At 37.4% G+C, this 14,035-nt stretch overlaps 1 protein-coding gene across 3 annotated transcripts in view; it reads right to left on the bottom strand.

Moving 5' to 3' along the window:
- Nucleotides 1-14,035, bottom strand: part of SUGCT (succinyl-CoA:glutarate-CoA transferase) — a 314,835-nt gene that overhangs the window by 129,046 nt on the left and 171,754 nt on the right. The window contains exon 13 of one of the 3 annotated variants that reach the window (XM_039715018.1): nt 11,874-12,071. The exons of 1 other annotated variant lie outside the window; for it this stretch is intronic. In XM_039715018.1, the coding sequence (XP_039570952.1) occupies nt 11,874-12,071 (198 nt within the window). Of the gene's footprint in view, nt 1-5,343; nt 5,377-11,873; nt 12,072-14,035 lie in introns of those variants that run through there. One more of the 3 variants, XM_039715024.1, reaches the window with a different exon arrangement.

Below are 14,035 nucleotides of genomic sequence, written 5' to 3'. Positions count from 1 at the left end.
CTTGCAGGTAAATAGAAAAAGTGGTAACATTTGATTGAAACTCGAAAGGATAAAAAGGTCAACTCCTAATCACAGAATGTTTACTACAACATGGTATATTAAAATTAAGATTAAAAAAAAGTTGCAGTGATTAATTCTATTGTATATTTATTACAGGAAGATAGAACAAAAAAATTAAAATATTGCCTTGAAATTTAAAAATCTCCTTTGGGAAGGGCTCCATTTTGGTTTACATGCAGCACCATTTTACACAGCATTGGCTGTGAAAAGGGATTTTTCAACTGGTCTTTAATGGAATTTATGCCAGTTTTAAGGCCTTTTGCATAGCCAAAGGAGCACAAAGAGCCTTGATGCAAATGAAAATCTGTTCTTTAATGTGCACACTACTCAAAGCAATAAAAGTTTTATTATTTTTTAAGTTATGTACACCCACTGTGCAATATCAAATACGCATGTTGTAAACACAGTGGACCAAGTTCAGACATGATGTAAGCATGTGTAACTAAACCGACTTCAAAGGGACCACTTGTGAAACAGAATACTGCTTAGCATGGCCATGAATTGCAGGATTCGTGCTAAATTCCTGGATCATGTTATTTTAAATAGATTTTTTTTTAGCAGGATAATGTTGCACTGCATCAGAAATAAAGAAGAACTGGGCTGTCAGTAATCTGTGGGGTCAAGTATCAAAAGAATTGTTTGACTTCATGCAAGACACACAAAACATTTCAAGCAGAATGAAAAGAGCAGAGAAGGAGCACACTGAGATGTCATTTCAGAGAATGGCCCCCACCGCTTTAAACAAGAAAAAGATAATAGTTCATGTACACTAGTGGTGTACATAAGAAAAGCAATTAATGTTCAGGCAATGTATGGAGAAGAGAGAAGGCAAGGAGCAGGACCCATCAGTCTTGGGAGAAGGGATCAAAATCAGGGAAATGTCATTGAATCAGACCAGCCAGAACACTGTCACATGCACTAATACACAGAGAGAAGCAGAGCAGGTAATAGTTGGTATTGGTCTCATGGGTCACTTTACAGAACTCCACTCACTCTTAAAGTTTTCATCTTGCACCTATTGCACTGCCTGGCTGCATTCTTAGCAATCAAAATGTTTCTAGAAAACATACAATGGAACTCCAGCTTGCAATACAGCTAGTTATCTTTTTGGGGGTTTTTGTTTTGTTTTGGGTTTTTTGGGGTTTTTTTGTTTGTTTGTTTTTGGGGGTTTTTTTGTGTGTTTGCTTTTTGTTTTTGTGAAAGAAAACTAGGCCATTAGATGATTCACAACCACAAAGACATTTCATCATGGATCATCAATCTGCACACTAGGAGCCTGAAATCAAGTGGAAAAGAAACTCAGCAGAGAAACCACAGGTAAGCAATATTGCTGGAAAAAAAAATACATTCAGTAACGAAACAAAAAGAGATGGTCAAAGAGAAAAGGCCTTTCGGCTATAACTAAATGAAACTGAGCTTCTGACTTTTTACACAAAGGAAACTCATTCCCAAGTGTTGCCCTTTTAGCAGTGTTGGTCAATGAAGATCTCATCTGGCAAAGCTACTGCAATGTTTGGAGAGAAATTTCTGACTTAGGGGACAAAGGCATGTGAAAGTTGAACAGATTGCTGCATCCTTTCAAATCACACCAAAATCACTGGTTTACTGTGAAAAACTCCAGAGGCACTTTATTTTGTACATTTTAAAGTCACAAAAGCAGTCCAATTTCATGGAACAAGAGAGGATTTATTCCTTTCAGCAATAAGGGAGATGATACAAGTGTTCTTTTCTCACAACATGAGCAAGTAGCTGACTTCATATTCCTCTTCTGTCAAAAGACATGGTGACAGGAATAATCTGTGCCCTGGGTAAGAATGCAAAAACCCAACATACAGATGTTTTGCAACTCAGTTTGAAAAAAATCACCTAATATATCTGGCCAATTTAAGATGAGGTATGAATCTCAAAGTTATATGAAAAAGAACATCTAGTAAAAACTCATACAGATATAAAAGCTATGTCTTCAAATGCCAAGAAGTATAAATATATGAGAACAGCCCTAAATGGTCACACCACACCAGAACGTAACTGAGAAAGAGGACAACTTCCCAAAGTGTCAGATATCAATTCACTTTTAACTGGTATTTATTGGCCTCAAGAACATTATAGCTGATGTAACATTTGAATTTTGCCTATGGTAAAACTCTTCCTGTGTGAACGTGTTTGGTTGTCTCCAGGCTTTGATGATATCCTGAAGTTTGTACATCTTGCTACTTAAGTGATATTTTTACGCAGTCAAGGACTGCAAGAACATGCAATGTGTAAGAGAGTAATGAAATCACACTTCTAATCACTGATTCTGGATACTCATCAAATAAATGAAGATTGTTTTGACATGCTTCATGCCTTAGAATTGTGCCTGAGAACACCTTTCCTTCAAAATTAATACAAGGATTATCCATTAAGGTTTGACACTGCTCAAATAACCTCTGCATGCATAGTTCCCCAAGGAATGATGTAGTGATGAGTGTATTAGTAAGTTTTTCATAGCAGCAAGTAGTGGTATTTAAAACTCATCTTTTAAAACATCAGCCATTTCTTGGAGTCACTAAAGACTATCCAATAACTGACCTCAGGAAAAAGGGCTGCAGCTACATTCATATACTTGACCCCTAAAAAACCAGGAAATTAATGTTTGATGCTTTTTATATTGTCATACTTATACAACTGTGGGCTTTCAGTGTGTGGCCTCTCAGAGACAGTATAAAGGGCTGAGCCTCAAGCTGCCATAGTTCTACAATTCCAGGCACTTCCAGTATCACAGAATATTATTCAATAAATGGAATATATACATACATGGAAAGCTGAGCACACAGAGTTCTAAAACTATTCAGTGTATACAGCTTTGGGATGACCACACATTAAAACAGTATATGATCACGAATAAGCTGATAATTGAGAGCCTGAAGCAGACCAAATTTTATTTTCAAGACTGAATAATTTGCAATTCAGACCTATATTACAATGTGAAGAGACAGATTGTTACAATTTGAATACTCAGTAATAGAACACCTACTGGTTAACTGTCTTCTCTCCCTGGAATTCAGCAAAGGCAATTGGAGGGTCCTGCACCTGGGGAAGAATGACCCCCTGCCCCAGTGTAGGCTGGGGGCCAAACCACTGGAAAGCAGCTTTGCAGAGAAGGACCTGTGGGCCCTGTGGACAACACGCTGTCCAGGAGCCAAGGCAGCCAATGGTCTCCTTGGGTGCATTAGGAAGAGCATTGCCAGCAGGTTGGTGGAGGTGATCCAGCCCCTCTATTGAGCCCAGGTGAGTCACACCTGGAGTGCTGTGTCCAGTTCTGGGCTCCCCAGCACAAGAAAGACATAGAGCTCCTGGAGTGGGTCCAATGGAGAGCAATGGAGATGAATAAGGGATTGGATCATCTCTCTTATTAGGACAGGCTGAGAGAGCTGGGCCTGTTCAGCCTTCAGAAGAGACAACTAAAAGGGAACCTCATTAATGTATATTAATGAGGTTGAAGGGAGGATGTCAAGAGGATGAAGCCAGGCTCTTCTAGATGGTATCAAGCAACAGGACAAGAGGGAACAGGCAGAGACTGAGGCATAGGAAATTCCACCTGAACATGAGGAAAAATTTCCTTACTTTGCAGGTGACTGAGCATTAGAACAGATTGCCCAGGGAGGTTGTAGAGTCTCCCACACTGGAGATATCCAAGAATGGTCTGGACACATTTCTGTGCCATGTCCTCTGGGGATGACCTTGATTAAGTAGGAAGGTTGAACCTGATGACCAACTGCGGTCCCTTCTGACTTTACCAATTCTGTGATTAATTTTTAAAATTCAGAATGACTTTGAATGGCAAATTGTTGTCTCTGTGTAATTCAGTATTCATCTATTTGCCAATATATTACCATTTTTATTGTCCTCTCATGCCAAAACAAACACTTCTCTGTGTATTTAAATGTCTTTTAAATATCACAATACTGAATCCTAAAAAATTATAAAAAGGAAGCCTTTAAAGAGTAAGATGTCATTCTGAATTTTGTTACAAATTCATAGTGTTGAATGATTTGCATGATGCCTTACTTCTGCAGTCTTGCTTGAAATAAAAGTGTCAAGAGCATTCTAAGCTATTTAACAGAATGTCACTGTTTGTGCTTTTACTTCTGAGTAGGAAGTAATGAAAGAAGAAAATCTAAATTTTCCCTCTCAGGTGTAATTCCCTATGCTCTCTTTCTTGAAGGAATGTATTGGGGAGAAGTGAGAAATATGATTTTAAAGAGTGACTCTAAGAAGAATTTAAGTTATTCATTGCTTTTAGCTCGATGATCACACTACAAAGGGAAAGCGGGGGTAGAATTCAATCCACATTACTCAACTACCCAAAGCAGCCTTTGAAATCATGATCCTGAGACCAGAGGAGCTCTAAAGGGAGTAGGCAGATACTGGGGACAGCACAAAAGGGCCTGTGGAGGTCCAATCTAGCACCTCTCCTCTGCTGTTGCCCATCACAGGGAGAATTCAGTCTGTTTCCAGGCCTCAGCCAGATCTGATGGGCAAAGGCAGGAGTGGAAAGAGATGGGACATGGAGGTCCCCTAGACAGCTGTCTGTGTGTGAGGTGCCACCAGTACATGTTGGGAGGTATCTCAACTGCTTCCTTGCAAAATTAATTTTGTAACCTTGTAGTCTGGGATTGAATACATGCACAAATGACAAACAAGCATACACTGTCAAAGTAATTCTGAAGTCAACAGACTGCACAGCTAAAACTCTGAAACTTCTTGGTATTAAAAATAATTCTTAATGAGATATAACAGTCAGGAAACAAAGAAAATAAGGGATGGTGTGTTCTATCAGGTTCCCAGCCTGCCTGACTTGCTCTTCTCACTTTTTGAAAATCATCAATTTCTTGAAGAGAGAAAGTCATCAGGTTGTTCCAACAATAATACTGTAAAGGGTTTGTTGATATTCCTGATGCCTGAATATATTTGTATTATTTTGTTTTCATTTATTTGTTTATTGTTATTATTTATGTTCTGAAGTATACTGTACGATAAACTTCATTCAGAAGACTTGCTGAAGATTGATCTTTTAAATGTATCATAAGTAAAATCTTAAACTTTCCCATGATTCAAAAGAAATGGGGGAGGGGGAAAGTGTGGATCATATTAACTTAATTCAGAGAAATGATGTAAAAACCCCTGGGATTGGACAGATGCATGCAGGTTCTCTCATACAGACCCAAACCAGATTTGTGCTAACAAGATTAAATTTCTTACCTTGGGATGTTTGGGAGTTCTTTTGCATGCCTCTATTCAGATAAATGTTCTTCTTTACTTCAGTGGGTCTAACTGCATGAGCAACAATGGCTTGTGAGTTTGCATATGTAAAGGTACCTCTATAAGACATAATAAAATATGCCCAACCCTAATACAAATGTAACAAGAGCCCTTGAGGAAATTAAGATCAGAAAGGCTGGTACAGAATCTTAACAGCAATGAAGTATAAAAATTTGTAAATAGGAATGCTCAAAACAAAATGATTCATGTTTGAAAAACACCACATCAACATAAGAATCGTTACTTATGCAAAGTGAAGACTAGTTGCTATTTGATAAGACTAGTTGCTAAATTATTTGCATTCTTCCTGCAGGAAACTTTGGAAATTGACATACTTTTATCACAGAATTACAATCTTGAGGGTAATACTTCAGCATGGATGCTGACCATGTCACACCTTGACAAGTGCCTAAAAGTTTTTAAGCAGTAGTTTGTTTGCAAAACCAAAAATCTGTTCTGCTAAAGTCCTTCATAGTAACCTTCTTTCCTTTTCTTAAAAAAAATAAAAAATTATTAAAATGTGTTTTGCTCTGCTGTGACAGAAAAAAAATGCCTCTTCTAGCTTTTGGTAAGCAAATAAACATTGTTGGAAAAAAAAAAACAACAACTATCTATCTATCTATCTACCTATCTCAGAATGCAGATAAAAATAACAGCTGCATTTACCTCAGCAGCTAGTGGTATTTGCAGATTGGATTCTGGCTGAAGGATTCCAAAGTATTTCTATCTATCTCAGTGGAGTTAGACAAAGCATTCACCATCAAAACTAATGGAATAATGTAGTCTGGAATTCCATATCTTGAAATAATTAAAATTCAAACATATTCGTATTAATAAATAATATTTTAAGGAAAATACATTGCATTTAAGTCCTACTGAAAGCTGAATTGTACAGCATCACTTCTGTGGAGTTCAACTGCTCTCGGAAGTCCTGGATAATACAGAAGATTAAAAATATTCAGGTGAAGTAAAGGGTATAGCCTTTGAAATGCTATGTTATGCTTCCTAGAAGAGTGAATGTACATTGTATTTTTACCTTGCATAGGCTTTACATACACTGTCAAACACAGAAGTGACATTAACAATAAGAAGTTGATGTTTGTTATTTCACTTGGAGTTTACACAATTTCTTTCACCTCATGGTATACATGTTCTAAGAGAATCAAGATATCACAGAGAGTGAGTTCCCATCAAGTACTCTGCAATCTTGCCAAAAAAAAAGAGACAGAACATGAGATAAGAAAAAGCACAGGTACAATTTATGTGGGCATTGGCATGGAACTTACACTTCTCCAAAATTAGCTAGGCATGCGTAGGAATGATGGAATGTTGTCTTCTCTGAAGCTGGCATAGATAATTTCAGTTATTATGAAGGCCAGATGGTCTCATTACTTTTCATAAGCTATGTGGTAAGCCAGAACTTCCTCAAGGCTTCAAATGCTTTCCCTGTGACTGGCTTAAATCACGTCAACAGAGAAAGGCTTGGGATGCTTGATTTCAGGTTTCTTGTTTCCTTGGTCACAGCAAGATATTCATGGATTCTGCTGATCTGATCAGAAATTCCAATTCTGAAGGCATCTGGAGGTATTCCAAGGAAGTCTGCTTTTTTAAGGAATACTTTTAGATATTGTTAACTAACAGCCATAACTATGACTAAAAATGTCAGATTCAGTGCAAATTTCCAAGTAAAGTGTTCACAGTTATTTCAGGACTGGCTACATTGAGGTTCACAAGTGAAAAGAACAAGCAAATTCACTCAAATTCAGCCTGTAAGCACAACATCAAGATCATCAGGAAAAGGCTGACTGCTCATTCAATGATGCCTCAGCCACTAGCTTCAGAACATCACAAGTACTTTCTTCCTCATTGCAGAAAGAGGAGAGAAGAGATGTAATTTCACTGTAATTTTTTGCAGCTTTCTGTTGGATGGGGTCTGTAGACTATTTCAAGATGAACAACTGAGAAAATGAGTTGCATTTAAATTATTCTAGTAGATTTTTTTTACCATGACTATTGCTAAATAGATGATGAATTGTGCCTGCTACTGATCACTTGTTTTCTGTATATTCCTCAAAACTCTTTCAGCTATAACAGATTTTATAAGATGATCTCTTTTTGCATATTTCCATATAGAACAGCAGATATGTTTGTTTGTATTATAACAGACATACTATGAATCTAGAAGGAGTTTTAACTTTCTTATGCCAGTATAGAAGTGTAGTCAGTTGGTAAGAATTATTTCAATGTGAAAAATAAAACTGTGACAGTGTATTCCAGTTGGGTAAATTTCACATGAAACAGGGAGGTCTACAGAGAATTAGGTACTAAAATAATGAGTTTATAAATTCATAGTGATTGCTATATGTCCCTTGATAGCATCTAAATCAATTGAAACTGTTAAAGAAAAAAAACAGCAACTTTCACATGGAGTGGTAAAAATACTGCTAGTAATTCCAAAACTCCTGCCTAGCCACTCTGAATTGAATTTGTTTAAAGGACTCTACCAGACTGAAGACATGACTCAATGTACAAATTTCATAGATATCACAGAAAATTATTAATTATGTTCATTATTTATATTAATTCTTTTGACTGCTCATCCAGAGATATATGCCTAATTAACTTTGTGAAGAATGGCAGACTTTCTCAAATTAGAACAACATCAGAGTTTAGAAGTTTCTGCTAGTTTTCTCAGGCCCAAGGAACTGACTTCACAAATGAAATTGTTAATGTTATTTCCTAAACTTCAATAATGCCTAAGTCTTGCCTCTCCATTTTGGTTTTGTGTTGGGTTTTTTTGTGATTTTTTTTTTCTTGTTTTTTTAGAGGTTTTTAAAAAGTACTACAAGATGTTTGTAGGATGGACATTCAGTAAATGGGAACGACTTGAGAGGCTATATGAGGTACTTGATACATACACACACTCTCTGTAAAATGTAGTCCAAATGCTAATTCTCATCCATATACTCCTGTACACATATTAATGCAGACGAACATTGCTGCTAGGAAAAGTTTCCCATCATAGTATAAATAGTTATGCCAATGCATAGATATTTTTCAGTTGTAAAATTGTTAATCCTCCCAGATGGATTATGAAGGAGGGAGCAGGAGATGGAAAAGGAGAAGGGGAAGAGGAAATGATGGGGAAATGGAGTACCTCTAAAGAAACCAGTTCCACAAAGTCATAAACAGAGAAGATAGAAAGTGTTTAATTCAACACAGAGTCAACATTTTCAATTGGGGAAAAAAAAATCCTGGCAAGAAACAACTCCCTAATGCTTCAATTTTTCCCCAGATAATAACCATCAGATCCTGTGCTACTTCTTATGAGCACAATTTCCTCATTGTTAGCAGCTGTTCATTGGGTAGCATTGCACAACTAGCCAGGTGCATTACGAAGGGAATGAAGGAGGAGAGGGGGCTGTCTGCCTCCAAACCATCAGATGGACTCATAATATTCTTCAATACAGCAGTAACTGGCCCACTTCCTAAGCTACATTTGAGTTTTACTGAACGTAAATAAACAGCGGAGGGAAAAGGACACCCACAGTCCTGGACAAAGTCAGAAATCTTCAGGCATTTGTTGGATTGTTTTTCTGCCTCCACTTACCCGGAAGTCGGGAACTGCAAGATTATGTGGTCGTTTTTTTTTTTTCCTCCTAGCTTCCTGAGGAAAGCCTCAGGGGACTGGACCAGTTGCTTTGGGTTCAGGCAACAAGCTGACTCATATGCAGCCCTGTCACACTACACACTGTGGCAGCTGATATTAAAATGGACAAATAGAAATTATCCTGAAAGGTCTCTAAATTGATTGTTGTGAATTGTCTGTGCACTACTTAAAAGAATTTTTGATGTGATGAGCATTTATTTTTAGCAGTTTTTCCATACCAGTTCAAAAGCTACAACTGTTTTTGCACTGCTTTCACTGTATACTATTAAATGGATGATTCCACCACGACTTTGCACAGGAGTACTCAATGGATACAAGTTCAGGCATGTTTATAGTAACGAGAACTACTGAAATACTTGAACTTAAAAAACACTTTATCAACAATATATTGCCCTTACTACCCTGTGCAAAATATGTAAGGCAGAAAAATGACTAGCACCCAAGAAAAGAACAAGGATCAAAATACTTGTGGTGCATGTAAACATGAACATATCTTAAATCTAAAGTCTTCTCTGTAATGGTTGAAATTTGAACACAGGCCTCATTTTTTATTTTTTGTTAATTTGAAACTAGTTGATTTTTTACATTATAACTCAGTTGAAATGGGAAAGATATCAAAAAAACAGACTGAAACAGAACACTTTCAAGGAAAAGTCTGACAAGATATAATCCTTAAGGTCTATGATCTAACACATAATGAAAACTTAGCATGAAAAACTTATTTTAACCCTGCTTTGCCAGAGGATAATGTATCCTGCAGGATCATTTGTGCTTCTAATACAAATGTATATCAAAACTCAGTGAATTGGTTTCTTAACATTATGCTGTCTGCACAGACATGCTTTCAGACCTAGAACACCAAGATCTAAATGAGGTGATTAGAGAATGAAACACATGGAGTCCCACTTGCTATACATGCTCTCCCATGCGTGTCTTGCAGATCTCTATCTACATGGATTCAGATTATAAAGTTCATAATATGATAAGATCATACAGAGTTTTAGATTGGTTTTACTGCTTTGATTGCTATTGAAATTAGAGAAGTAGAAATAAAAATACCTACAGACTATTACATAAGTAATGGAAGACACAAGTTTTAGATAAAATCTGTCTTTAACATCACAAAAAGATACCATATTTTCATATTTCATCCACCAAATCATGTATGAAAATTTTATCTATAAACCTCTACCAAAAGATGGAAAGTTTCAGCAAATTTTATCTGACATACTGACTTTAAATAATTTTTGTTTGACTTCAAATATCTTTCCATTGAATTTTTATCACTTTTATTGTATTTTTGGTTGTTTTCTGTCTTCTTGTATGAATATTTATACTACACTTTTCCACTGTTAAGACTGAAAGTTTCAGGTTGCTCCCCTTTTTAGAAATCCCTAATAATGTTGCACTTGTGATGGGAACCAATCTATTAACAACAAGCTGTTAACAACAAGTTTATGCTTTTAAGAAGTAGCCAAATATCTGACAGCTATTCCCTTGAGAAGTACTAAGGCTGAGTATCTCACTATTGTACTCAACTCAAATGCAGACAGATTTGTACAAGAGTACAAAGTACAAGAGAATGACAAGAAATAGTTTATCCCATTCTCTTTAACATCATTTAAATGTTTGATTGAAGTTTTCCTATTTGAGTACCTAAATGTACAGTCTAACTAAACACCTCAGTTCATGTTTGTATGGCCTAACTGGCTCTTTTGGATAAAGCAGACAAATTGCAATATCTATGTCAACAGGTGCTAAGAACTATAAATTTACAACAATTTCTAAGGCCCAACGATAAATATTATTCAACCTAATGTTTGATTTTGGCTCTAAAAATCTTGTACCTCAAGGCATAAAGAATCTGATGTTTATTTTACATTACCTTTACTACAGACTACACAAGCCTTAACATGGTTAATTTCACCTAGTTGCAATTTAAATTAGATTAGTGAAATCTTCCCTTTTAGATAATTAAATGAGTAGAAAGATTTATCTCAACCTAACCTATTTCGCCCAGTGGCCAAAGTGACTACATCTGTCTTTAAACTGGATGGTTACTAAACACTACCCTTAAGCTCCAGATTTCTATAGAGATCTTACTCCATAAGATTGGTACCTTTTGCTTCCAGCAGGATACTCTCAGCCAGCTGCTACGGATCTTGATATTAGCACCTCTTTTCTCTCAGTTCATAAACATATATTTCAAGTCTCATTCACCCTGAGTTCTGGACTGGATGTCAGAAAACCCAGCAAGCAAGCAGATTACTGGCTTAGCAAAGGAGCATGCATTAATGATTGACATGTCCCTTACTTGAAACAGTCACATCTAGAGGTTAGTGGTCAATGGCCCAGCGTCCCAATGGACATCAATGACAAATGGTTTCCATTGGGGGTCTATACTGGACCAGTGTTATTTGATATCTTCTTTAATGACACACAAAGGGATCGAGTGCACCCTCAGCACATTTGCCAATGACCCCAAGCTGAGTGCTAGCAGACCTGCCATACCTGAAGGATAGGTTGCCATCCAGAGGAATCTGGACAAGCTCAAGTGGGTCCACATGTATCTCATGTAGTTTAACAAGACCAAGGGCAAGGTGCTGCACCTGTGTTGGGGTAACCCCCAAAATCAACACAGGCTGGGGGATGCACACATTGAGAGCAGCCTTGGGGAGAAGGACCTGGGAGTGCTGGTGGATCAGAGGCTGGACATGACCCAGCCATGTGCACTGACAGCCCAGAGAGACAAAGGTGTCCTGGGCTGCCTCCAAAGCAGAGTGGCCAGAAGAGTGAGGGAGGGGATTCTGCCCCTTTGCTCCTCTCTGTGAGACCCCACCTGCAGTGCCAAGTCCAGCTTTGGGGACCCCAGCACAGGACGGACATGGACCTGTTGGATCAAGTCCAGAGGAGGATCACCAAGATGATTAGAGGGTTGGAGCACCTCTTCTATGAAGAAAGGCTGAGAGAATTGGGTTTTTTCAGCCTGGAGAAGATAAGGCAATTTCTGGATGATGTAAATGCTGCCTTCCAGTACCTATAAAAAAGATGGAGAAGGACTTTTTACAAGAGTATGTGGTGACAGAAGAAGGAAGAATGGCTTAAAACTGAGAGTAGGTTTATATTAAATATTAGGGAAAAAATCTTTAGTATGAGGGTGGTAAGGCACTGGAACAGGTTTCCCAGAGAAGTTGTGGAAGGCCCCTCCCTAGAGGTGTTCAAGACCAGGCTGGATGGAGCTCAGATCAAGGTGGTCTAGTGCAAAGTATCCCTGTGCACAGTCGGGGGCTGTAATTAGATGATCTTTAAGGCCCTTTTTAACCAGGCCATTTTATGATAACATATTAGAAAATGAAAAGGAGGAAATGATCCCTAGACTTGCCTCTACCCTATTCCTACTCAAGAATCTATCGTTTCTCTGGATGGACTCACCAGAGAAACCATTAAAGGAATAATTGCTAGATTGTGCTAATTTTTCGTGGAAGAGACATCCCAGAACAAATGTTTTAGTACAAAATAAAATGAAATAAAATTTGATATGGAGCTTTTAAGACAAGGCCCACCAAAGGACTGCTTTGACGATTAAAGGACCACTCAGATGAGAAAAAGTTGAAAATGCTGCAATTGTTTAGTCTGGAGAGAAGTCATATCAGGGTGAATGTTATCAAGGGATACAAATCCTGAAGGAAGGGTGTAAAGAAAAGAATGGTGGGTTCTTTTCAGCAGTGCCCAGTGACAGAAAAGAGGCAACAGGTACAAAGAGGATGTGCTGTCTGAACATCAGGAAACACATTTTTACTGTGACAGTGACTGGGCATTGAAACATGATGCAGACTCTGCCGCCTCTGATGGATATATTCAAGTCCACCGTGCTATTATGCAGGGAAACTGACTACAGATGACCCTCCTTTAGCACTGGGATTGGACTAGAGGACCTCAAAAAGTCCCTTTCAACATCAACCCTCCTGTGATTCTGTAAAGGAATTGAAGACATTGCTCTTAAATGGAGGTGACAACACAAAGTGAAATAAGACGCCATTCAAAAAAACCCAAATGAAGTTCTTGTTTCTGATACAGATACAACCTCTGCTGTAGCAAATGCACTCCAAATTTCTTGCTGCTAGTTACACAGTCCATTTTTTCATGCTTTCTCAGGAAAGGAAGCCTAATTGTGCAAAAAAGGGAGCAGACAAATTAAAGATTTGATTGTCATTATTTTCCTCTTACATCATCAGTTAAATCTAGCTTATATCCAAAATATTTTAAAATTGCTGTGTTAGTGGTTGTTTTCTTATCTGCAATGAGTATGACCTTAATAAGAGTGCATGCTCCATACTGCATAGGAACCAGTGACATAACTATTAAAGTTCTAATTTTCCCCACAACTTAAATAAAATGCATTCTCCATCCTCTAGTTTCCATGCTGTTTCAAAAAAAAAGTTGTGGCACCACAATATTACTCTCTGTCTAAGAGGAATACAAACACAAGGCCAAAGTTGTATATGAGAAACAAAATACTGGCCAGTTATTGCCTTGGTCATGATTATATGCAACAAGTAATAATAAATGGAGGATCCTCAAAATAGCCCTTTAAAGTCTGAACAGGATCAAAAACATTTAAACTGCACTAGTGGAATCTTTAAAACAGGATGTTACACTTAAGGTATAATGTAATGTGTTTGTCTTTCATGGAGCAATTAATCACTGGATGGAGGAGTTAAGACCCAATCAAAACGGAAAGGTGTTTATTGCTGCAGCTGGTCATTAAATTATTTCTATAAAGCTTAAACACTGGGTTTTATTGTTTTTATTACAGATCCGCTCCTATAAAAAATACATTTAAACTTCCTTTTTTAGATTTTATGGTTAATTTCTTGTGCTTCTGTTAACCAAACAGAACCAAACCCAAAGAAACAGTATGTTATTCTGTTATCCTATTATCAGTGATAATAGGAACCAGAAAGACAGAAAAACATGTCACCTTGAATTCCAATATGTGTA

Source organism: Passer montanus, unplaced genomic scaffold (assembly GCF_014805655.1).
Source record: "Passer montanus isolate IOZ18808 unplaced genomic scaffold, ASM1480565v1 scaffold32, whole genome shotgun sequence".
In the NCBI taxonomy this organism is placed as follows: Eukaryota; Metazoa; Chordata; class Aves; order Passeriformes; family Passeridae; genus Passer; species Passer montanus.
This window is presented reverse-complemented; position numbering and strand designations above follow the sequence as displayed.